General features: G+C 39.7%; 5 protein-coding genes across 5 annotated transcripts; 3 read left to right on the forward strand and 2 right to left on the reverse strand.

Moving 5' to 3' along the window:
- Positions 1-1,078: 1,078 nt before the first annotated feature.
- Positions 1,079-1,885, forward strand: LOC117823055 (hepcidin-like). Its single transcript, XM_034698098.1, has 3 exons — positions 1,079-1,386; positions 1,469-1,546; positions 1,640-1,885. Exons 1-3 carry the CDS (start codon positions 1,300-1,302, stop codon positions 1,733-1,735), a joined length of 261 nt encoding a protein of 86 aa, XP_034553989.1. The 5' UTR covers positions 1,079-1,299; the 3' UTR covers positions 1,736-1,885.
- Positions 1,886-5,752: 3,867 nt separating this feature from the next.
- Positions 5,753-6,536, forward strand: LOC117823064 (hepcidin-like). Its single transcript, XM_034698109.1, has 3 exons — positions 5,753-6,037; positions 6,120-6,197; positions 6,291-6,536. Exons 1-3 carry the CDS (start codon positions 5,951-5,953, stop codon positions 6,384-6,386), a joined length of 261 nt encoding a protein of 86 aa, XP_034554000.1. The 5' UTR covers positions 5,753-5,950; the 3' UTR covers positions 6,387-6,536.
- Positions 6,537-13,508: 6,972 nt separating this feature from the next.
- LOC117823125 (hepcidin-like) lies at positions 13,509-14,282 on the reverse strand. The gene is made up of 3 exons (XM_034698193.1): positions 14,140-14,282; positions 13,969-14,052; positions 13,509-13,754 (listed from the first exon to the last, which is right to left on the reverse strand). The coding sequence occupies exons 1-3, from the start codon at positions 14,224-14,226 to the stop codon at positions 13,659-13,661; spliced, it is 267 nt and encodes an 88-aa protein (XP_034554084.1). The 5' UTR covers positions 14,227-14,282; the 3' UTR covers positions 13,509-13,658.
- A 4,103-nt stretch (positions 14,283-18,385) lies between these two features.
- On the forward strand, positions 18,386-19,338 carry LOC117823078 (hepcidin-like). Its single transcript, XM_034698129.1, has 3 exons — positions 18,386-18,839; positions 18,922-18,999; positions 19,093-19,338. The coding sequence occupies exons 1-3, from the start codon at positions 18,753-18,755 to the stop codon at positions 19,186-19,188; spliced, it is 261 nt and encodes an 86-aa protein (XP_034554020.1). The 5' UTR covers positions 18,386-18,752; the 3' UTR covers positions 19,189-19,338.
- A 1,561-nt stretch (positions 19,339-20,899) lies between these two features.
- Positions 20,900-22,348, reverse strand: LOC117823281 (hepcidin-like). Its single transcript, XM_034698419.1, has 3 exons — positions 21,997-22,348; positions 21,828-21,899; positions 20,900-21,683 (listed from the first exon to the last, which is right to left on the reverse strand). Exons 1-3 carry the CDS (start codon positions 22,072-22,074, stop codon positions 21,573-21,575), a joined length of 261 nt encoding a protein of 86 aa, XP_034554310.1. The 5' UTR covers positions 22,075-22,348; the 3' UTR covers positions 20,900-21,572.
- Between the last annotated feature and the right edge of the window lie 3,769 nt (positions 22,349-26,117).

Below are 26,117 nucleotides of genomic sequence, written 5' to 3' on the forward strand. Positions count from 1 at the left end.
CTAGTGTCTTCAAACATGTTCCACTATGAAGCATTAACAACATAACTGTACAACAATTGAAACACTGTTTATAAAATCAATTAACAGGCCCATGAGCCTTTGCTCTGATGTGTTCGACCAAATGACTTCCCACATGCAGGTTGCCTCATTATTTGTCAGCAGAAAATGCATCAAGCTGATCCACACATTATAAAAGAACCCTGTTTTCTGCATAGGGTGTGAAAGCTGACATCACTATAATGCAACATGGTGACAATGAAAGGGAATTGGATGGTGATATTGACTATTCCTGCTTACCAAGACGAGTGTGTGTTAGCTGGCAGAAAGAGAGAGAGAAGATACTACAATGTGGAGAACAATAGAAACAGTCTCTGTCATTAACCTTTTGTGTTGATGAGTTGCTCTTGTTTAGTTCAGTTTTTTCTTTGTGTTGTCATCTGTCTTTGACTTATTCTTTTATTTTGTAGATCACCTTGTGTTATACTTCCTGTTTCCTCCCTGTTTGTGTTCTGTATTAGTTGTTTATGTTTATGCCTTCATTTTTATTGTTTATTAGAGATACATTTTATTCCTTGTGTGTGTGTGTGTGTGTGTGTGTGTGTGTGTGTGTGTGTGTGTGTGTGTGTGTGTGTGTGTGTGTATTTTCTCTTGTGTTTCTTACACTAGTCTAGTCTATTGTGTTTCCTGTTTTTCCAAACAACAAAAGATGTTTTTCCAATGCATTGATTGTTTACTACATGACCAGAATGAGTGTGTTAAATTAACTATTGAGGATTGGTGTCTATTACAGAGAGGAGAGGCATTTTTTTTATTCCCAAGTGACATCATTTCCCAGGATGTCATGTATCACAAAACAAAAGCCTGACACATGTTGTGTTTCTATGATCTATTTGTTTAGAGTGAATCTGATGATTTTACTATTTTACTGTTTTATTGGCTCAATTGTTTTACTCATTTTTAATCCCACAAGGGCTGTATAAACAAATCAGTCACAGATAAGGATAAAAGTGTTTGACAAGTGTCACAGGAAAACAGAAAGTAAGAATTTCCAGTTTCACCCTCCTGAGGAATTCCCACACTCATTTTCCCAGCATCCTTCAAAGAGTGATGCAAGCTCATTCCTGACAGCAGGTGCTACACTGAAGCTGCTGTGAATATGATGAAGCAACTTTGGTCTAATGAGTATAAATACCAGCACACTTTCCATCTCAAGCATCACACAGGAGCAGAAGCCAAAGGAGCTCAAATCAGCCACTGAAACAGTCCAAGGATCTGACAACTTAAACCTCTCAAACAAAGATGAAGACACTCAGAGTTGCAGTTGTTGTAGCCGTCGTGCTCACATTCATTTGTATCCAGGAGAGCTCTGCTGTCCCTGTCACTGAGGTAAGAACTTCACTGACACTCATTCAAATTCGTAAGTCCAAAGAGTCTTACAAAAACATTAAATTGGGTTTCATTTTCCCAGGTGCAAGAACTGGAAGACACATCGAGCCATGAAAATCCTATTGCAGAACATGCAGAGACCTCAGTAGAGTCATGGATGGTACGTTCAGTTTACTGAATGAGTTAAACCAATTATGAGGTCGTTCAGATGTAACTTGATGTTTTCTCTCTTTATGTCTTTTGTCCATCACAGATGCCGTATAACAGCAGACAGAAGCGTGCCTTCAAGTGTAAATTTTGCTGTGGCTGCTGCAACCGTGGTGTCTGTGGACTGTGCTGCAAATTCTGAGGACTCCTGCTGACATGAACAAACAAAGAAGAAAAAGATATTTTCTGGGAATTTCTGCATGCTGAAATAAATGTCCACGTTTTCAGTAATGTGACTACATTTGATGCAGATGTTATAATGCAGCAAGACAATAAACTTTGATAATATTGATTCATCTTGTGTGACTGTTTTTATAATTGTATCATTAATTGTATCTGGAGCAAGTGGCAGCTTCCAGTTTTGAATACTGAAGTCTGTGCAAAGGTGCATCATCATAATAATAATAATAAAATCACTTTATTTATATAGCACCTTTAAAAACAAATGTTTACAAAGTGTTTTGACAAACAAAACGTGATTAAGATAACAAAGTAAGCATTGAGACAGCAAGGAGGAATTTTAACAATGCAAAACAAAATGCAACGTAAGAGTTTAAAAAGAAAATCATTGTTGAGAGGTTTTTCAAAGGTAAATAGATAATATAAATAAATATATAAATAAACAAATGACAATGGATAAGTAAATAAAAGCATTAAAAGGACAATAAAAGAGGTAATAAGAGGACATCACATCGGGAAAATTAGAAAAAGTGACAAGGATAAATTAGGAACATTAAAATAACTAATGAAAAATAATGATAATAATAAATTAAACAATAAATAATCAAATAAAATAATCAAATGAAATTCAAGACAATGAATAAGTTGGATCAAAGCTAATAATAATAATCAAATTGAAGTAAAAGCAGTTAGAAAGATAAAGTCACATAAACTGCAGTTCCTCGAGTGTCCACTCGAGGCTGGCTGCAAATACTAAATTCATTCTCATTAACTTCCATATGAAAAAGCCCATTTTTAATAATTGATAATAAGAATAATTGATAGGATTTGTATAGCACTTTTCATGGCACTCAAAGTCGCTTTACAGAAACATTTTTTTAAAAGTTCAGAGTCTGTCATGAAATAAAACAAAAGAAGTTTTGATCTGTGTAGCTCATTCCTTTTTTCTGCACACTGTAACACATCCGTTATAAAAGTTAAGAATTATGCCATAGAATGCATAAAATGTACTTCAGTGTCCGTGACGTCTTCATCTGATTCTGAAGCGCTGTTTTGAAGCCAATCGTCGGCGGGTGCCATATTGGAAATGCTGAAAACAACCTAACCTCGTCCAAGCTAGTGTGAGGTGAAGAGGCGGGCCTTTAGCCTATTGGCTAACTGCTACAGGGTGCCTGCCTGTCAATGAAGTCATCCATGCAATAAGTTTATTATCTTCAAAAGTCCGGAGGGCCACCGGAGCCTCACCCTGGAGCCAGGCCTGGGGTTGGGGCCCGCAGGCGAGCGCCTGGTCGGGCTCAGCCCGAATGGGATACATGGATCCGTCCTCCCGTGGACTCACCACCTGCAGGGGGACTCACAGGGGTCCGGTGCGAAGTGGATTGGGCGGCGGCCAAAGTTGGGGGCCTTGGCGGTCCGATCCTCGGTTACGGAGTGAGGGGAAAAGGGAGCAGGAGATTGACAGACGGATCGGGGCGGCGTCTGCAGTGATGCGGGCGCTGTACCGGTCTGTCGTGATGAAGAGAGAGCTGAGCCAGAAGGCAAAGCTCTCAATTTACCGGTCAATCTACGTTCCGACCCTCACCTATGGTCACGAGCTGTGGGTAGTGACCGAAAGAACAAGATCGCGAATACAAGCAGCCAAAATGAGCTTTCTCCGCAGGGTGGCTGGGCTCAGCCTTAGAGATAGGGTCAGGAGCTCAGACATCCGGGAGAGGCTCAAAGTAGAGCCGCTGCTCCTTCGGATCGAGAGGAGCCAGATGAGGTGGTTCGGGCATCTGGTTAGGATGCCTCCCGGGCGTCTCCCTGGGGAGATGTTTCAGGCATGTCCGACTGGGAGTCGAGACTATGTCTCTCAGCTGGCCTGGGAGCGCCTCGGTATCCTCCCAGAAGAGCTGGTGGAAGTGGCCGGGGAGAGGAGTGTGTGGGCTTCCCTGCTGAGACTGCTGCCCCCGCGACCCGGACCCGGATAAGCGGAAGAAGATGGATGGATGGATGGATCTTCAAAAGTAACCATGCTGTTAACAAGTTTGTCACTGCTGTATATATCATCTTTTTTGAATGTGGCCCCTTGAGTTATACATACATTTGCACAATCAGGGGTGCTGTTGATACATAGACATGCACAATGTAACTGGTTTTCAGGAGGCCTAAGGTTTACCTTGGCTCCACCTCTGTCTATTTTTAGGTTGACCAAAAGTTAGGTTGAGTCAGCATTTTCAGTGCAAGTTTCCAGGCCAGAGATACTGTGAGCGTGTTCACATGGAAGGAGCAGAGTTTACAACATATGACTATGTTCATGTTGCTAATCTTTAACATGAACAAGTCTGCTGTCAGATAATAATAATAATACTAACAGTATTATTAATAATAATAATAATAATAAAATTAGTAGTAGTACTAGTAGTAGTAGTAGTAATAGTAGTATAATTGTTGCTGCTGTTATTTATTGTAATTATTATTATTATTATTATTATTATTATTATTATTATTATTATTATTATTATATAATTATATAATTATTCTGATTATTACATCATATTGTGGGAAGTAGAGTAAGCTCAGAGTCAGAGGTGTAGTTTTTTTTGTTTTTTTAAAATGACACTTTGGGCATAGTTTTTACCTTTATTTGACAGGACAGCTGAAGAGAGACAGAAAATGTGGGAGGCAAAGAGTGGGAGCAGACATGCAGCAAATGGTCGAGGCCAGGAGTCGAACCCTCGATACCTGGGACAAGAACTATAGCTGCTAAAACTACTAGTGTCTTCAAACATGTTCCACTATGAAGCATTAACAACATAACTGTACAACAATTGAAACACTGTTTATAAAATTAATTAACAGGCCCATGAGCCTTTGCTCTGATGTGTTCGACCAAATGACTTCCCACATGCAGGTTGCCTCATTATTTATCAGCAGAAAATGCATCAAGCTGATCCACACATTATAAAAGAACCATGTTTTCTGCATAGGGTGTGAAAGCTGACATTACTATAATGCAACATGGTGACAATGAAAGGGAATTGGATGGTGATATTGACTATTCCTGCTTACCTAGACGAGTGTGTGTTAGCTGGCAGAAAGAGAGAGAGAAGATACTACAATGTGGAGAACAATAGAAACAGTCTCTGTCATTTACCTTTTGTGTTGATGAGTTGCTCTTGTTTAGTTCAGTTTTTTCTTTGTGTTGTCATCTGTCTTTGACTTATTCTTTTATTTTGTAGATCACCTTGTGTTGTACTTCCTGTTTCCTCCCTGTTTGTGTTCTGTATTAGTTGTTTATGTTTATGCCTTCATTTTTATTGTTTATTAGAGATAAATTTTATTCCTTGTGTGTGTGTGTGTGTGCGTGCGTGTGTGTGTGTGTGTGTGTGTGTGTGTGTGTGTGTGTGTGTGTGTGTGTGTGTATTTTCTCTTGTGTTTCTTACACTAGTCTAGTCTATTGTGTTTCCTGTTTTTCCAAACAACAAAAGATGTTTTTCCAATACACTAATAGTTTACTACATGACCAGAATGAGTGCGTTAAATAAACTATTGAGGATTGGCATCTATTACAGAGAGGAGAGGCATTTTTTTTATTCCCAAGTGACATCATTTCCCAGGATGTCATGTATCACAAAACAAAAGCCTGACACATGTTGTTGTGTTTCTATGATCTATTTGTTTAGAGTGAATCTGATGATTTTACTATTTTACTGTTTTATTGGCTCAATTGTTTTACTCATTTTTAATCCCCCAAGGTGCTGTATAAATAATATGTATCATCATTATATGTGAGGTAGGTTTTCCATTGTACAGAGCTCAGATGTGCTTCAAATGTTAAATAACTCTAATATGTTTAAGGGTAGAACAGCCCTTTAAACAAATCAGTCACAGATAAGGATAAAAGTGTTTGATAAGTGTCACAGACAAACAGAAAGTAAGAATTTCCAGTTTCACCCTCCTGAGGAATTCCCGCACTCATTTTCCCAGCATCCTTCAAAGAGTGATGCAAGCTCATTCCTGACAGCAGGTTCTACACTGAAGCTGCTGTGAATATGATGAAGCAACTTTGGTCTAATGAGTATAAATACCAGCACACTTTCCATCTTAAGCATCACACAGGAGCAGAAGCCAAAGGAGCTCAAATCAGCCACTGAAACAGTCCAAGGATCTGACAACTTAAACCTCTCAAACAAAGATGAAGACACTCAGAGTTGCAGTTGTTGTAGCCGTCGTGCTCACATTCATTTGTATCCAGGAGAGCTCTGCTGTCCCTGTCACTGAGGTAAGAACTTCACTGACACTCATTCAAATTCGTAAGTCCAAAGAGTCTTACAAAAACATTAAACTGGGTTTCATTTTCCCAGGTGCAAGAACTGGAAGACACGTTGAGCCATGAAAATCCTATTGCAGAACATGCAGAGACCTCAGTAGAGTCATGGATGGTACGTTCAGTTTACTGAATGAGTTAAACCAATTATGAGGTCGTTCAGATGTAACTTGATGTTTTCTCTCTTTATGTCTTTTGTCCATCACAGATGCCGTATAACAGCAGACAGAAGCGTGCCTTCAAGTGTAAATTTTGCTGCGGCTGCTGCACCCCTGGTGTCTGTGGACTGTGCTGCAAATTCTGAGGACTCCTGCTGACATGAACAAACAAAGAAGAAAAAGATATTTTCTGGGAATTTCTGCATGCTGAAATAAATGTCCACGTTTTCAGTAATGTGACTACATTTGATGCAGATGTTATAATGCAGCAAGACAATAAACTTTGATAATATTGATTCATCTTGTGTTACTGTTTTTATAATTGTATCATTAATTGTATCTGTAGCAAGTGGCAGCTTCCAGTTTTGAATACTGAAGTCTGTGCATAGGTGCATCCAGGCCCGTTTCTTGCTATAGGCGAACTAGGCGAATGCCCAGGGCCCCCAAGCCACCAGGGGGCCCCAAAACTGCATGTTTAGCCTCTTCTGAGGAGAATTAAAATGTCCGTTTTATCTGTATCTCGTGTTCATTACACCCCTTATATGCTTAAAAATAAACGTTGGCTATAAATAAAATAAACTGCAAAAATAAGCTGTTAAAAAATTAATAGGTCGTTGGACCGCACTGTCACACAGTTAGTGACGTAGCGGGCCAGCGCCGCGTCACCAACGCCGACAGGTATGATGGGAATGATTGACGGCTACCATTCATCCCCGTTAGCCAGTGCAAAAGAAAAAACAAACACCATAATGGCATCGAAAAGGAATTATCCCAGCGGTGCGGAAAAACGGAAGAAAAAGAAAACTGATGAAGAAAAACAGGCAAAGGATAAAGGTAAGTTTGTTGGTGATGTGGGCTGGAGAGGTGGAGGTGAAACGCCGTTTTTTTTCCCCCAAGTTTGTTTATTTGTCCTGCTTGCCAGCTAGCTAGCGTCAGATAAATGTTAGCTGGATGGCTAATATTTGTCCGTCATGAACTCAGCTTTGTTGTTTGTTTTATGAAAGTTGACCATGTCCTGCCAAGTTGGCCTGTCCTGCCATGGGAATGACTGATTGACTCCAGACCCGTTTATTCAGATTCTAACAGGGAGGGAGGGAGGGAGGGAGGGCATGTTGTTGTAGTCAGTGGCAATGGCAGAGCACTGACTCAGTGGTCTGTCGTTGTTAAGTGGAAGTTGTCTCTCACATATTTGACACTTAATGTTATATTAGCCTTACTTAGGATTAATTTACTAAGCTTAGTGTGTATTTTATAGGCCCCTAATTAGAAGTGTGCTACTGTTTTATAATTCAAAGAAATATTCTATTGAAATATTTTATTTGGCATGGTGTTGACTGTTTTAGACTATTGTGGCAGTGGTTCATTTATCTTAGTTTTATTACTTTAACCAGTACAGTGTGTAAACTAATGCAAAAAACTGTTTAAAGTGACAATTTTGTAATTGGGTAAAAGCTTTAAAGGGACACTGCAATCACAATGTTTAATAGAAAAACAAATTAATTTTAATTTTCCTGTATTACTGCAACATCACTGTAATAATAGAATAGGAATATGCACTCATGATCTATTTTGCTTGATGATCTAATGAGCTTTGTCTTTGCAGGAGCAATTCTAAAATATTTTGGAGCTCCAGACATTGAGCCAGAGGGATCTCCCAAACATCCTGACCAGGAAGCTCCATCACGTACCTCAGAACCTCCTTCTGTCCAGGAAGCTCCAGGACCATCACATACCTCAGAACCTCCAGCAAGCAGCTGTCATATGAGGACATCATTGCTGACTTTGCAAATAAAAAAGCCAGGAAGCAGACATTTTGAGGACAATACACTGTGACTGTTACTGTGTGTGAGACTAAGGTAATTAAGCATTATTTTAAGTGTTGGTTTGTTTTTATTGTTGCACTTGTTGGTTTGTTGTATTTTCTTATTTAAAGTAAACATTTTTTTATAAATACTCAATCTGTTGTATTTATTGACATATAGAGGATTCTTTTCCTTGTATTATAGTGTTTTTTAAATCAGTTTAACTTGCCAGAGTGGCCTAATTTTACCTGTAGCCTGTTTTGCTCATGAAGTGTAATAGATTGTGGCATCTTAGTAGACAATCTAAGGGTTAGGAATCTCTTCATCACAGTTTGACAAACTAGAGGCCCCCAAACAGCATCTTGCCTAGGGCCCCCACGAAGCTAGAAACGGCCCTGGGTGCATCATCATAATAATAATAATAAAATCACTTTATTTATATAGCACCTTTAAAAACAAATGTTTACAAAGTGTTTTGACAAACAAAACGTGATTAAGATAACAAAGTAAGCATTGAGACAGCAAGGAGGAATTTTAACAATGCAAAACAAAATGCAACGTAAGAGTTTAAAAAGAAAATCATTGTTGAGAGGTTTTTCAAGGGTAAATAGATAATATAAATAAATATTTAAATATATAATGACAATGGATAAGTAAATAAAAGCATAAAAGGACATAAAAGAGGTTTTCAGAATAAGAGGACAACATCACATCGGGAAAATTAGAAAAGGTGATTAAACAATAAATAATCAAATAAAATAATCAAATGCAATTTAAGAAAATGAATAAGTTGGATCAAAGCTAATGATAATAATAGAATTCAAGTAAAAGCGGTAAGAAAGATAAAGTCACATAAACTGCAGTTCCTCGAGTGTCCACTCGAGGCTGGCTGCAAATACTAAATTCATTCTCATTAACTTCCATATGAAAAAGCCCATTTTTAATAATTGATAATAAGAATAATTGATAGGATTTGTATAGCTCTTTTCCTGGCACTCAAAGTCGCTTTACAGAAACATTTTTTTTAAAGTTCAGAGTCTGTCATGAAATAAAACAAAAGAAGTTTTGATCTGTGTAGCTCATTCCTTTTTTCTGCACACTGTAACACATCCGTTATAAAAAAGTTAAGAATTATGCCATAGAATGCATAAAATGTACTTCAGTTTCCGTGACGTCTTCATCTGATTCTGAAGCGCTGTTTTAAAGCCAATCGTCGACGGGTGCCATATTGGAAATGCTGAAAACAACCTAACCTCGTCCAAGCTAGTGTGAGGTGAAGAGGCGGGCCTTTAGCCTATTGGCTAACTGCTACAGGGTGCCTGCCTGTCAATGAAGTCATCCATGCAATAAGTTTATTATCTTCAAAAGTCCGGAGGGCCACCGGAGCCTCACCCTGGAGCCAGGCCTGGGGTTGGGGCCCGCAGGCGAGTGCCTGGTGGCCGGGCCTTCAACCATGGGGCCCGGTCGGGCTCAGCCCGAATGGGATACATGGATCCGTCCTCCCGTGGACTCACCACCTGCAGGGGGACTCACAGGGGTCCGGTGCGAAGTGGATTGGGCGGCGGCCAAAGGCGGGGGCCTTGGCGGTCCGATCCTCGGTTACGGAGTGAGGGGAAAAGGGAGCGGGAGATTGACAGACGGATCGGGGCGGCGTCTGCAGTGATGCGGGCGCTGTACCGGTCTGTCGTGGTGAAGAGAGAGCTGAGCCAGAAGGCAAAGCTCTCAATTTACCGGTCAATCTACGTTCCGACCCTCACCTATGGTCACGAGCTGTGGGTAGTGACCGAAAGAACGAGATCGCGAATACAAGCGGCCGAAATGAGCTTTCTCCGCAGGGTGGCTGGGCTCAGCCTTAGAGATAGGGTCAGGAGCTCAGACATCCGGGAGAGGCTCAAAGTAGAGCCGCTGCTCCTTCGGATCGAGAGGAGCCAGATGAGGTGGTTCGGGCATCTGGTTAGGATGCCTCCCGGGCGTCTCCCTGGGGAGGTGTTTCGGGCATGTCCGACTGGGAGTCCAGACTATGTCTCTCAGCTGGCCTGGGAGCGCCTCGGTATCCTCCCAGAAGAGCTGGTGGAAGTGGCCGGGGAGAGGAGTGTCTGGGCTTCCCTGCTGAGACTGCTGCCCCCGCGACCCGGACCCGGATAAGCGGAAGAAGATGGATGGATGGATGGATCTTCAAAAGTAACCATGCTGTTAACAAGTTTGTCACTGCTGTATATATCATCTTTTTTGAATGTGGCCCCTTGAGTTATACATACATTTGCACAATCAGGGGTGCTGTTGATACATAGACATGCACAATGTAACTGGTATTCAGGAGGCCTAAGGTTTACCTTGGCTCCACCTCTGTCTATTTTTAGGTTGACCAAAAGTTAGGTTGAGTCAGCATTTTCAGTGCAAGTTTCCAGGCCAGAGATACTGTGAGCGTGTTCACATGGAAGGAGCAGAGTTTACAACATATGACTATGTTCATGTTGCTAATCTTTAACATGAACAAGTCTGCTGTCAGATAATAATAATAATACTAACAGTATTATTAATAATAATAATAATAAAATTAGTAGTAGTACTAGTAGTAGTAGTAGTAATAGTAGTATAATTGTTGCTGTTGTTATTTCTTGTAATTATTATTATTATTATTATTATTATTATTATTATTATTATTATTATTATTATATATTTATATAATTATTCTGATTATTATTATTGACTTATAAAGCCCTTGTCTAGATACTCAAAGATGCTTTTCATGAAGAAAAAATAAGAGAATAAAACAGATAAGATACAGAAGGACAGATCAGAGATGGACAGGGAGAATCAGGCACCCTCGTATCTTAAAGAGCTCATAGTGCCCTATTACCCCTCTAGAACTCTACGCTCCCAACATGCAGGCTTGCTAGTTGTACCTAAAATCTCTAAAAGTAGTATGGGAGGTAGAACCTTCAGTTATCAGGCCCCTCTCCTTTGGAATCATCTACCAGTCAGGGTCCGGGAGGCAGACACCCTCTCCACTTTTAAGAGTGGACTTCAAACTTTCCTTTTTGATAAAGCTTATAGTTAGAGCTGGATCAGGTTTGGACCAGCTTTTGTCATGCTGCTATAGGCCTAGACTGCCGGGGGAACTGGTACACTGACACACTGGGATCCTAGCTCACCCCCTTCCCCCCAACCCCTCCATCACTTACTTTAACTCTCCCTGTCCCATTAAAGTTACTAACCATAGACCTTTCTGGAGTCCCTGAGCTCCCTTGTCTCGTAGGTTCCTCTGAGCTGCCGTAGACGTCCTCCTGCTGCGGACGATCTGGACTCCAGCTGACACAGACGTGCTGGACTCCAGCGGCAACAGCTTCTACGACTCGTCTCATCACTATCACCTCTCTCTTACTCCCCTCTATCTGTCTTTCCAGACCCAACTCGGTCGAGGCATGATGTCTGTCTAACATGAGTCTGGTTCTGCTCGAGGTTTCTGCCTGTTAAAAGGAAGTTTTTCCTCTCCACTGTAACTAGCTAAATACTGCGATGTGCAATGCTCATGGTGGATTAAGGTGGGGTCAGACTGAGTCTTACCCTGTCTTGAAGTTGGGTCTCTGTTCATAATTTGACATAGAGTGGTCTAGACCTCCTATGTTTGTAAAAGCGTCTTGAGATAACGTTTGTTGTGATTTGGCGCTATACAGATAAAGATTGATTGATTGATTGATTGATTGAGGGAGTAAAGGTCACGTGTTAATTTCTTTTTTGGTTGGGGCAGTGCTGGACAAGGCTCTGTTTTATTATTCATAAACTCAAAGCAAACGATATTATAAGAAAAAGTAGAGGTAATATGACACATTCACCGCACTAAAATCAATACAGCTGTATTTACAAATGCAGGAAGAACAGGGGCAGAAAATGATAAATGACGCTGCATGTGAATGTACAAATCAAGGCAAGTTTATTCTTAGAGCACATTTAGCAACAAGACAATTCAAAGTGCTTTACATCAAAGAATAAATTTGTTTTATATTTGGATTTGGAAAATCTTTATTGTCCCCTAGGGGCAATTTGTAGTCCCCACACGCATCATATACACACAAGCAATACACCTAACAAACAAACATAAGCTCACACATTTAATTTAAATACACAACTACGTAACTCCTGTGGATGACATCATTTCTGTTGCATATGAGACCAAAGGTACCACAATCCTATGTGAAATGGCAACAACCCTACAGCTTGTTTAAAAACCCAACAGCTGAGGGCAGAAATGATCTTAGATATCTGTTTGATCTGGCCCTCCTAGTAACATGACAGTTTTAAAGTGCACAACTATATCACTTTCCCATCATACACCACATTACATCTGTCTGTAATGACTCTAGTTTATTTCACTAAATCAATTTGATGTTCTCTTTTATTCTTCTGCCATGTGTGAAAGTTTTATACATTATGTTTCAGCTGCAATCTCAACAGCATCAAACAGAATGGTATGGAGATGATACAATGATATGAAAACATAATTCAAAGTGATAAATAGGCTATGAGTAATTTTACATCTCACATGTCCCACAACTGCAAGGCTCTGCAGCTCTGTTGACAGTTATTATTAGTTAAGTAAGGGATATGTTTTATCACAAACTGATCTCTTCTCCTGAACACAACCTGCTCCCAAGCAAGGACACAGTTCAGCAGAAGAAAGTGAACCACCTACATCGTGCTGAAAACTGGGAGCTAACCCTGAAGTTCTCCTCATAACTGAAAACCCTGCTTCATTGTACAGATACATATCTATTATGCTTTAATCTTATCTTTTGTCGTACAACTTTGCCTTTATAACATCAATTAACAGTCCCATGAGCCTTTGTTCTGATGTGTTTCAACCAAAGTCCAAATGACTTCCCACATGCAGGTTGTGTACTTCAGAGAACTGTACTGTATCATTTTCAGGGACTGTTTTGAGAGATGTTTAGAACAAAAGTAAGATTATGGACATTTTACTCAGTATTTAAAGAACCATTGATATTTATTGGTCAAACACTGTAACATAGGCACACACTGAGCACACAGTATGACCAAATCTGAATGGATATACATTTAACTCAGCAACAAGGTGTTACATTTACTAAAAACAATAAACCAAATTTAATGTAGTAATTATTTATTTATATATTTATATTATCTATTTACCCTTGAAAAACCTCTCAACAATGATTTTCTTTTTAAACTCTTGCGTTGCATTTTGTTTTGCATTGTTAAAATTCCTCCTCCGTGTCTCAATGTTTACTTTGTTATCTTAATCACGTTTAATTTGTCAAAACACTTTGTAAACATTTGTTTTTAAAGGTGCTATATAAATAAAGTGATTTTATTATTATTATTATGATGATGCACCTATGCACAGACTTCAGTATTCAAAACTGGAAGCTGCCACTTGCTACAGATACAATTAATGATACAATTATAAAAACAGTCACACAAGATGAATCAATATTATCAAAGTTTATTGTCTTGCTGCATTATAACATCTGCATCAAATGTAGTCACATTACTGAAAACGTGGACATTTATTTCAGCATGCAGAAATTCCCAGAAAATATCTTTTTCTTCTTTGTTTGTTCATGTCAGCAGGAGTCCTCAGAATTTGCAGCACAGTCCACAGACACCAGGGGTGCAGCAACCGCAGCAAATTTTACACTTCCTACTACGCTTCTGTCTGCTGTTATACGGCATCTGTGTTAAAGACAGAGTAAAGAGTTAAAAGTGTTCATCATCATCATCATCATCATCATCATCATCATCATCATCATCATCATCATCATCATCATCATCATCATCACCATCATCATCATCAACAGTCACTTTTATGAACTCTTCTTAAATATAAAGAGCATAAGAACTCTTGGAATAATAATGTGCTTCATTTTATCTGTTGGACTAAACATACCATCCATGCATCCACTGAGGCCTCTGGGTGTTCAGAATGTTCTGCAACTGGACTGTCATTGTTATTTGGCTCCTCCAGTTGAACCTGTTGAACATCAAACTGAATTTGAGCATCTTTGTAAGACAGCCATGAATATTTATCAAACTGCATGAATATGAGTGAAGTTCTTACCTCAGTGACAGGGACAGCAGAGCTCTCCTGGATACAAATGAATGTGAGCACGACGGCTACAACAACTGCAACTCTGAGTGTCATCATCTTTGAGACGGTCAGTTTATTGGTGACTCTTCAAATCCTTTGACTGCTTCTTCTGTTTGATGGTTGAGATGGGAGATGTGTTGGTATTTATACTCACCCAAACCACCCACTGTACAGCAGTGACAGTGACAATGATTGCGTCACTCTGTGAGGGATGCTGGGAATGAGAATGGGAAAGTCCTCAGGAATGAAAGACTGGAAAGTTTTTTTGTTTACATTTTTTCTGTTCCATACATAATCATTGGTTGTTTTCGAGACTGCCTACTAGCAGTACAGACTGATTTGGCCAAAATTCAGTATGTAGTATGTGAAAGAAGAGCAAAATCTGCAGAATGCCAAAACTACCTGCATGTCTACTGATTGGTGAAAAATGTCTCAGTATGCATCAGACCAGTCTCCCTTTCGTACTGTTTCCCACAATGCACAGCGCTCATTTCGCCTTTTCTTTTTCTTCTTTTTTGAAGGGGGAACTCAGTTTTTAGGTGCTATAATAATCATTCAATTTCATATAAACCACTTCTTAACTTTTTAATCATAAGTGAGGCTAAAGAAGCAGTTTCTCTATCAGCTTGGCCGTTGTTCACTTTCGCTTTCAGAAACCATAAATAAAGCGACGCCTGGCTCGGCATACTGCAGAACAGATCCAACAGAACAGTCATACTACCTTCAAACGCAGTATGTACTGCATACTACATTTCTAGGTAGTATGTAGCAGGTGATTTCAAAAACAGCCAAAGTCTTTCTAGGTCTGTTGTTTGTTTGCTTTGAGAGCACTTAACACAGCCTGTCATGGATCCTTATCTTAAACTTACTGTGTAATTTCAAGCATTTTCACTGAGGTACATTGAAGGAGATGTGACATTTATTTACATTTTCTGCATCTTTGGTTCTAAAAGTAAAACATTTTTGTAATAAAATGATTCTAATGTGTTTCTCACATGACAATATTTAATTATCTGTGAAAGAGCATGTCACTCCTAGTCATAAGTTGTTTTTTTGCAAATCTGCAAGTTAACAGAAAAAAAAATTACATTCTGTTTAATTTAATTTAATTTAATTGAATTTGATTAGGACAATGCACATCAATCAACATTTCAACAGTATGCATCAAAGTAAATTTGCTGGAATTGGCACAATAGCTAAATTTCACCTGTAGTCCTAAGGCAGGTACTTACATGAAACATAAAACAACAAGATGTAAAGTTACAGGATGTCACAAGACAGTTAACAGGACACTACACCAACTGACTTAAAAACACATTTTACATATAAAACATACATTTTGGTGACATTATAAAAACAGGATGGAAGGTGAGGCCAAAGCCTCCGGGGACGGGCATCACATGAGGAAACAGATTATTCATGTGTACATGACTGGTTTGTTTTTAGTGTATAAGGTTTTTTTTTTTAAAGGTGTAGTTCTCACGCTCTCTAATGCGAGCTGGTAGTTTGTTCCAGGACTGTGTGCCTCTGACAGACACTACCAATGGTTTGCATTCTCTAAAGAAAAGGACGTATGTTGGTGAATTTTGTACTTTCACAACAATCAGAGTGCATTGGATGTTAATGTTTACCATCTGTTTCAACAGACAGTGGTCTCTGAGGGGACATATTTAACAGAAACTAGAGATATTCAGAAAGTGAAAACAACATGAGAGGTTATCAAATACAACAAACTCCATTTGCACTTTATACTTTTTAAACCTTTCTGCTACTTTTCTTTGTTTTGTTTCAACCCTTGTATAAAAAATCTCTAAATGAAGTTTTTATTCTCATATGCAGCTATAGACTGAAAAATAACTTTAATAAAGCTTGATGGACTCATGCAAAACAAACAACACTTGAGTCTTTCCTAAAATCTTGCACAAAAACAGAAATCCTTCAGTTACCTCATATCACTCTGTCAGCAAACAGTGACCTGACAGACCCCTGACCTGATGGAACAAACAGAGCATGGCTGCTGAAGTTTACAACATGCAATCATTCAGTTTATTAAAGATTGAATTTAAAACTGAAATAAACATGTTCACACTATTCACATTAATTATTACATCAAAAAATGATTAAAAACGACTTCTGTAAAAAATCCATCTGTGTTTAAGAAGTGCAAAAAATATCAGTGAGTTTCAGAGAGCGACAGGTTGGTAGAGTAGAGAGAAGTTAAAAGCAGAAGTAAAGTGTAAAGTAGAGAACTTTATCTGAAATATATTAGAAAAGACTGAAAATTCATATGAATGATAGATAATTGTTGTACTGTGACTTTATTTCATAAAAATCTCACCTTCTACTTTGAGTTAAAAATGATTCAGTGTGTTGTTTGAGGCATTTCTTTTCTTTTGAAAATATATTTATTGCTTTTATAAACATAGAAAATACAGACTGAATAAAAACAGCAAAAATAAAAATAAAAGCCTACCCCCCACCCCCACTCCAAAAAGGAAAAAAAGAAAAAGAAAAACGGAGCATGTCTATTGTAATAACAGCCTTGATCACATTAAAACCTTATCTTAAGCAGTTCTTATTAGGAAAAAACAAAGGCACATACTCGCAGCAGGATGGTGCAGTTAAGACACAGAATATTCATCTTTACATCTTTTCCTTTTGCAGTTGTTTGTTGGTTTTTTGGATTTGCATCACTTGTATATGTGCAGGACTTTTACTGTTGATGTTTCAGCTTTTTAGTAGAAATATGTTTTCTTAAAGTTATATTTTTTGGGGGCTTTTGCACCTTTGTTAGAGAGGGGAGGACAGTGGATAGAGCTGGAAACAGGGTGAGAGAGTGGGGGAATGACATGCGGGAAAGAGGCTGCAGGCGGAAATCCAACCCGGCCAACCAATTCATGAGCACGATTTAGCCACTAGGCCAAATCCCCACCCCTGCAGGATGTATTTTCATTTGCAGTGCGTTGCCGACTTTTGCATTTGTTTTTGAATTTGCATCATTTGAGCATTTGCAGCACGTTTCTCCTCATGAGCACGTTTCTCCTCATGAGGACCATTGCACATTCTCTGCCCTTGTCAGCCACAATAAGGTGTCTGTAGCAATTGTTTTGAATTGGTGCTTTACAAATGAAGTGATTGACTGGTGCGTTGAATGATTAAAAACCTTCACTATATGAAACCACAAAAAAAAAAGAAGAAAAGACTGAAAATTCATATGAATGATAGATAATTGTTGTACTGTGACTTTATTTCATAAAAATCTCACCTTCTACTTTGAGTTAAAAATGATTCAGTGTGTTGTTTGAGGCATTTCTTTTCTTTTGAAAATATATTTATTGCTTTTATAAACATAGAAAATACAGACTGAATAAAAAATAGCAAAAATAAAAATAAAAGCCTACCCCCCCACCCCCCCTCCAAAAAGGAAAATAAAAAAAAGGAAGAAAAACAGAGCATGTCTATTGCAATAGCAGCCTTGATCACATTAAAACCTTATCTTAAGCAGTTCTTATTAGGAAAAAACAAAGGCACATACTCGCAGCAGGATGGTGCAGTTAAGACACAGAATATTCATCTGCCACAAAGAATATTTAGAAAAGGGTCCCAAATCTTATTGAACACACTTCCCCTGTCTTTGTTGTGGAATCTCAGTCTCTCAAGATGCAGAGTATTCGCCATTTCTCCTAGCCACAGATCAAAGGTGGGCACAGAGTCCATCTTCCACACTCTTAGTATTAGTTATTTCTGCAACAACCATTCCAAACGAAACAGCTTTCTTTTCATACATATCCGTAAAAGATGAGGAGCTTGCAGCTCCAAGGACGGCCACCAGTGGGTCAGGTTTCGAACATTTTACAAAAACCTTAGACAAACAACAAAAGTTGTTTTTCCATTGATAGTTTACTACATGACCAGAATGAGTGTGTTAAGTTAACTATTGAGGATTGGTGTCTATTACAGAGAGGAGAGGCATTTTTTTTATTCCCAAGTGACATCATTTCCCAGGATGTCATGTATCCCAAAACAAAAGCCTGACACATGTTGTTGTGTTTCTATGATCTTTTTGTTTAGAGTGAATCTGATGATTTTACTATTTTACTGTTTTATTGGCTCAATTGTTTTACTCATTTTTAATCCCACAAGGTGCTGTATAAATAATTTGTATCATCATTATATGTTAGGTAGGTTTTCCATTGTACAGAGCTCAGATGTGCTTCAAATGTTAAATAACTCTAATATGTTTAAGGGTAGAACAGCCCTTTAAACAAATCAGTCACAGATAAGGATAAAAGTGTTTGACAAGTGTCACAGACAAACAGAAAGTAAGAATTTCCAGTTTCACCCTCCTGAGGAATTCCCACACTCATTTTCCCAGCATCCTTCAAAGAGTGATGCAAGCTCATTCCTGACAGCAGGTGCTACACTGAAGCTGCTGTGAATATGATGAAGCAACTTTGGTCTAATGAGTATAAATACCAGCACACTTTCCATCTCAAGCATCACACAGGAGCAGAAGCCAAAGGAGCTCAAATCAGCCACTGAAACAGTCCAAGGATCTGACAACTTAAACCTCTCAAACAAAGATGAAGACACTCAGAGTTGCAGTTGTTGTAGCCGTCGTGCTCACATTCATTTGTATCCAGGAGAGCTCTGCTGTCCCTGTCACTGAGGTAAGAACTTCACTGACACTCATTCAAATTTGTAAGTCCAAAGAGTCTTACAAAAACATTAAACTGGGTTTCATTTTCCCAGGTGCAAGAACTGGAAGACACATCGAGCCATGAAAATCCTATTGCAGAACATGCAGAGACCTCAGTAGAGTCATGGATGGTACGTTCAGTTTACTGAATGAGTTAAACCAATTATGAGGTCGTTCAGATGTAACTTGATGTTTTCTCTCTTTATGTCTTTTGTCCATCACAGATGCCGTATAACAGCAGACAGAAGCGTAGTAGGAAGTGTAAAATTTGCTGCGGTTGCTGCACCCCTGGTGTTTGTGGACTGTGCTGCAAATTCTGAGGACTCCTGCTGACATGAACAAACAAAGAAGAGAAAGATATTTTCTGGGAATTTCTGCATGCTGTAATAAATGTCCACGTTTTCAGTAATGTGACTACATTTGATGCAGATGTTATAATGCAGCAAGACAATAAACTTTGATAATATTGATTCATCTTGTGTGACTGTTCTTATAATTGTATCATTAATTGTATCTGTAGCAAGTGGCAGCTTCCAGTTTTGAATACTGAAATCTGTATATATCATCTTTTTTGAATGTGGCCCCTTGAGTTATACATACATTTACACAATTAGGGGTGCTGTTGATACATAGACATGCACAACGTAACTGGTTTTCAGGAGGCCTAAGGTTTACCTTGGCTCCACCTCTGTCTATTTTTAGGTTGACCAAAAGTTAGGTTGAGTCAGCATTTTCAGAGCAAGTTTCCAGGCCAGAGATACTGTGAGCGTGTTCACATGGAAGGAGCAGAGTTTACAACATATGACTATGTTCATGTTGCTAATCTTTAACATGAACAAGTCTGCTGTCAGATAATAATAATAATAATAAAATTATTATTATTATTAGTAGTAGTAGTAATAGTAGTATAATTGTTGCTTATAATAATAATAATAATAATAATAATTATTATTATTATTATTATTATTATTATTATTATTATTATTATTGTTATTATTATTATTATTATTATTGTTATTATCATTATTATTATTTTAAATTTTATTATTATTATTATTATTATTAGTAGTAGTAGTAGTAGTATAAGTATTATTATTAGTATTATTAGTATTATAATAATAATTATATAATTATTATTATAATAATAAAGCCCTTGTCTAGATACTCAAAGATGCTTTTCATGAAGAGAAAATAAGAGAATAAAACAGATAAGATACAGAAGGACAGATTAGAGATGGACAGGGAGTTAAGGCCACGTGTTAATTTCTTTTTTGGTTGGGGCAGTGCTGGACAAGGCTCTGTCTTATTATTCATAAACTCAAAGCAAACTATATTATAAGAAGAAGAAGAGGTAATATGACACATTCACTGCACTAAAATCAATACAGCTGTATTTACAAATGCAGGAAGAACAGTGGCAGAAAATGATAAATGACGCTGCATGTGAATGTACAAATCAAGGTAAATTTATTCTTACTGCACATTTAGCAACAAGACAATTCAAAGTGCTTTACACCAGACTTTCAAAGAAGAACATTTTTTTATATTTGGATTTGGAAAATCTTTATTGTTCCCAAGGGGCAATTTGGATTGCAACAGTAGTCCCCACACGCATCATGTACACACAAGCAATACACCTAACAAACAAACACAAGCTCACACATTTAATTTAAATACACAACTACGTAACTCCTGTGGATGACATCATTTCTGTTGCATATGAGACCAAAGGTACCACAATCCTATGTGAAATGGCAACAACCCTACAGCTTGTTTAAAAACCCAACAGCTGAGGGCAGAAATGATCTTAGATATCTGTTTGATCTGGCCCTCCTAGTAACATGACAGTTTTTAAGTGCACAACTATATCACTTTCCCATCATACACCACATTACATCTGTCTGTAATGACTCTAGCTGATTTCACTAAATCAATTTGATGTTCTCTTTTATTCTTCTGCCATGTGTGAAAGTTTTATACATTATGTTTCAGCTGCAATCTCAACAGCATCAAACAGAGTGGTATGGAGAGGATACAATGATATGAAAACATAATTCAAAGTGATAAATAGGATATGAGTAATTTTACATCTCACATGTCCCACAACTACAAGGCTCTGTAGCTCTGTTGACAGTTATTATTAGTTAAGTAAGGGATATGTTTTATCACAAACTGATCTCTTCTCCTGAACACAACCTGCTCCCAAGCAAGGACACAGTTCAGCAGAAGAAAGTGAACCACCTACATCGTGCTGAAAACTGGGAGCTAACCCTGAAGTTCCCCTCATAACTGAAAACCCTGCTTCATTGTACAGATACATATCTATTATGCTTCAGTCTTATCTTTTGTGGTACAACTTTGCCTTCAATTTGAAACCCTACAAGTGTTAGAACATCACAAATGACAACATTCTTTATTTTTTATGCACAAGCAGCTCTGCCTTCTGCAAAAGAAGCAGACTATAATAAGCAGAATGTTTGTATCAGTTTATATGCATGTGAAGCAATATGATTATTTACACGTGAATGTGAGCAAAGAATAAAGACACAGTTGAGAGAAGAAAACTCTACTTCAGTGTATAACTATCACAAACTTTTTATCTGTTGCATGAAATATACATCAATACGAGTTGTGCTTTCATCCACAAGAGAAGAAAATAAGCATTGACTGGTTGTTGATGAATATCTTAGTGATGCAGAGATCCTCAGAATGAGCAGCAGATACCACAAGAGATGCTACCATCGGGGTTCGTATTGCAGCAGCCCTTGCATTCCATTGCGCTGGTTTCACGCTTCTGCCTGTTGTAAATCTGCAGCTATGTGAGAGACAAGAGATGTGAGTGAATTTTAGTTTTCCTGCATTTATCACTGTTTATTCTCTCATTATGTGGAGAATATACAGTGATAAATGCATCTACTTAAAAAACACATACCCCTGTTTTTGCCTATACTGGACTTACCTTCAACGAGTCAATAGGCATATCTGGATTAACAGCAGGTGGAAAACCTTGGGCCATTGGCTCCTCCAGCTCCTGCACAGAGTGAGGAATTTTGAGCTCAGATGTCTTAGTGATTTGACCAACCACTCGTGTGTTACATGTAAGTGTATTCTGTGAGTCGGGTTCTTACTGTGACAGGGGCAGCAGAGTTCTCCTGAAGGCAAATAAAGGCAAGCATGACGGCAACTGCAACGCTTAACATCCTCATCTTTGACAAGTTGACGTTGAAAAGAAGATACCAACTTAAGGTTGTTCTGTGTGTCGAATGGTTTGTGTTGCAGAGTGGTTGTATTTATATAGCCTATATCAGCTGGGTCACTGTTGCTTCATAATTTACCAGCTTCCAGGAATGGGCCTTCACCCCGGCTGTTGCTGGAATGGCTCCAGGTCATCTAAAGTTCCATATTGTCTGTTTCACAACAAGACCTTTGAATTGAATAAACTGTGATGACCATGTTGATAAGGAGGACCGAGAACCAGGTGCCCGGACCGAGTGGGAACGGGTTCTGAGTATATGAAGTATATTTCTAACAGGCTGCAGGATAGTGCTGAGACATTGGAAGTTAGAAGAGAAGATCAGTTTTAGGGAAAGATGAACTGGCCACGAAAGCTTCTTTTGAACAGATTATTCACAGAATGAATAATAACAACACTATGGTATTCAGATCTATATGGGGCCCCTATCTGGAAATGTTTGGAGAAGATGACTATACTAATATTTGAAGTCCTTTAGTTTTAATGTACATCATGTGACAACCATATAGATAATGGACGTAGTATCCTTGACATCAGCCATCTTTTTCTGAAGCGCTGTTTTGAAGCCAATCGTCGGTGGGGACCATATTGGATGTGCTGAAGTCAACCTAACTGCTGTTGAGTTAGTGTGAAGGTAAAGAGGCGGGCTTTGAGCCTCCTCACCAACAGCTACAGTGTTCCCGCCTGTCAATCAAGTCAGCTGTGCCTCTCATTATGGAAAAATCGTAATCTCAATAGCTTCGAAAATGCCTCGTAATGAAAACATTCACCCCCTGTACAGTGTGTGCCGATTGAGCAATGAGCTATCCAGACTACACTAGTTTTTTTGTACCCGGCTGTAAACATGTTTATTTGGTTTCTGGCACATCCGGAGCCAGCCACAAGTGGACACTCGAGGAACTGCAGTTTTTAACACTGCATTGGCTTCAATTCTCACGGCCGGAGTTTGCCGCTTGGTAACAACATGCTAGCATGATTATGAAAAGTAATACTGTGAAATGTAAACCTATGCTAAACATTACCAAGGGGAATATAAATACTTATTTAACTATTCGTTTCCATCCATCCATCCATTTTCTTCCGCTTATCCGGGGTTGGGTCTCGGGGGTAGCAGTCCAAGCAAATTGACCCAGACATCCCTCTCCCCGGCGACACTTTCCAGCTCCTCCTGGGGAATCCCGAGGCGTTCCCAGACCAGGCGGGAGATATAATCCCTCCACCGCGTTCTGGGTCTACCCCGGGGCCTTCTCCCAGTTGGACGTGCCCGGAACACCTCTAAAGGGAGGCGTCCGGGAGGCATCCTTATCAGATGCCCGAACCACCTCAGGTGACTCCTTTCGACGCGGAGGAGCAGCGGCTCTACTCCGAGCTCCCTCCGGATGTCCGAGCTCCTGGCCCTATCTCTAAGGCCGAGCCCAGACACCCTTCGCAGGAAACTCATTTCAGCCGCTTGTATCCGAGATCTTATCCTTTCGGTCATGACCCACAGCTCATGATCATAGGTGAGGGTTGGAACGTAGACCGACTGGTAAATCGAAAGCTTTACCTTCCGGCTCAGCTCCCTCTTCACCACAATGGTCCGATACAATGTCCGCATCACTGCTGACGCCGCACCAATCCGCCTGTGGATCTCACGCTCCATTTTACCCCCACTCGCGAACAAGACCCCGAGATACTTAAACTCCCCCACTTGGAGCAAAGTCTCACTCCCCACCGAGAGAGAGCAATCCACCGTTCTATACGTTTTCTTATGTTAATCTTATTTCAATCAGGAGAGACACAGTTTGAAGATTAAATGTTATTTATTACAACTTAATGAATAATGAAACTTGACAGATATCTTTGGCGTAAGGACTCTATGGGGATCATTTTGTGAGCGAAGAATGTGTGAATTTGGCAGCAGAAGAAATCCCCCTAGAGTCCAGACACTGGTGGTGGTGGTTGATGATCCTAGGAATTGAAGACTTGCAGAGACCAGGTGGAGATGGGGAGGGGGAGGGGTGTGCACCATCAATGCAAGAAGGAACTAGCTGGAGAGAGAGACACATTTAAAAAGACAGCAGAAAGTTGATTGGTTGACCATAAGGGCGTACCACTGAGCTTTTGGATGACAGCCACCGCTGATTAACCAATGACAGCTCCGGAGCATACAGCTGGAAGCGGGTGAGCTATTGAACGAGGGAGAGGAGAGTTAAACAACTGCTGTGATTGCTTTTATAGTCTTCCTGTCTGAGCTTTCACTAGAGCTACATTTTTTGTTGGTATTCCTTTTTTATTGTTTTATATATTGTTTTGGTTTTGTTTAACTTATATATAGTTTTTGAACTTGTGGTGTATAATGAAACACTGAACAAAATGGCAATATAAAGTTGAATCTCAAAGTATATATATTTTTGCTCTGCATCTTCATAAAAAACATTAGATTCCTTGTTTTGTATTAAATATTAATGCAATTTATTCTTGCAGCAAAAGAAAAGAAAGAAGACCTTTTTCTTCTGTGCTTGTGACTGTGTGCATGTGACCATCACCATTCCTCTTAGAACTCTGGCCTATCTTTTATTGACAGCTAATATCATGTTCTGTAAAAGAGGGCGTGCACAACTAGGTGGGCCAAAAAAAAAAATAAGAGAAAGTGAAAGAAAGATTACATAAGGATATACAAAGGGGCAGGGAAAGAGAAGGAGAGAGACCTAAGACACTTAGATGGAGAGGGACCATCTCACCATGATGCCAAAAAAAAAATCCGTGGGGTGATACTAATGATTAAGCAACCCTTAGTGTCCACAATCATTACTGAAGCTTGGGTCGCAGAGGGTTGCCGCCGTGCTGTGTTCTATTTGTGTAACAAGACCACCACTGGTGCAGATGATACCACTTGGGTCAGATCAGCCGAGCGGTACGGCCCGGCACCCGGGCCGCGAGAGCAGTCAGACCGAAGGACCCAACCAGCCGCGGGAGACCCAGGCCAGGGGACAAGCCAAGGACCCAGACCGGAAGCAAACAGGTACCGCCGGAGCACCCAGGGCGACCCCCAGGTCACCCAGCAGGAGGAAAGGGGGGCGAGGGGGGAGAGATCCCGCAGCCCCCCCAAGGAACACCTCCACAACACCGCCCCCACAGACCCCCAAGACAGAGCCAAAGGAGCCACCAGGGCCGAGGGGGCCCAGCACCCGGAGCAGACAGCCAGGCAGCCAGGCAGCCAGGCAGGACCAGGACCAGAGCCCACCAAACGGTGTGCCGGAGCGGGGGGAGGGCGGAGGCGGCAGGGCCAATCCCCCCCGCCCCCCCAAGCCGGCCCGACCACTCCCCCCAGCCATGCCGCCGATTCCTTGTTATAAATCACTATGTCCATAATGTAATTGGCATCTAGGATAATAGTACAAACTAATATTGTTCACACAACCTCTTTTTTTCTCAGTTTCTTAATTTGGCCTTTGGTTAAATCCACAAAGCCATGTTATTTAATATTACCTAACTGTCTTACCAATCACCTGTGTGTTAAATACTTGATTCTGATTGGTCAAAACCCCCAAACAAAGGTTATTAATTCTGAAATGCAAAGAAGATGCAAGGACACACGTCACACATATCAAAGTAATCCACGGAAAAGACTTATGGCACGTCTTATTGCACAGGCTTCTTGTATACTGTTTATGATTTCACCTCTTCCCACAACATGAACTTTACTTTCTGATTGCATTAGTAAACAACATGGAGGACATTCTCATTATTACGCAGTTTATCAGGAGAGCACAAAACAGTCACCTGCAGAGAATACTTGTGTGTCGATGTGTCCGTGTCGTGCAGCAATTCTCCGCCGAAAGGCTTGAGGGCAGTGTGGTCTCTCTGATAGCCGGTCGCCTGCTTCCGGCCCTGCTACGATCTCTGTTTACTTTTCCACAGTGATTCAGAGCGTGTTATGTTAATCTACAGCTGATACATGTTGCTGTTTATCATAGAGACATGATTACATGAAGAATACAGAGGAGGAGAGGA

This window comes from Notolabrus celidotus, chromosome 12 (assembly GCF_009762535.1).
Source record: "Notolabrus celidotus isolate fNotCel1 chromosome 12, fNotCel1.pri, whole genome shotgun sequence".
In the NCBI taxonomy this organism is placed as follows: domain Eukaryota; kingdom Metazoa; phylum Chordata; class Actinopteri; order Labriformes; family Labridae; genus Notolabrus; species Notolabrus celidotus.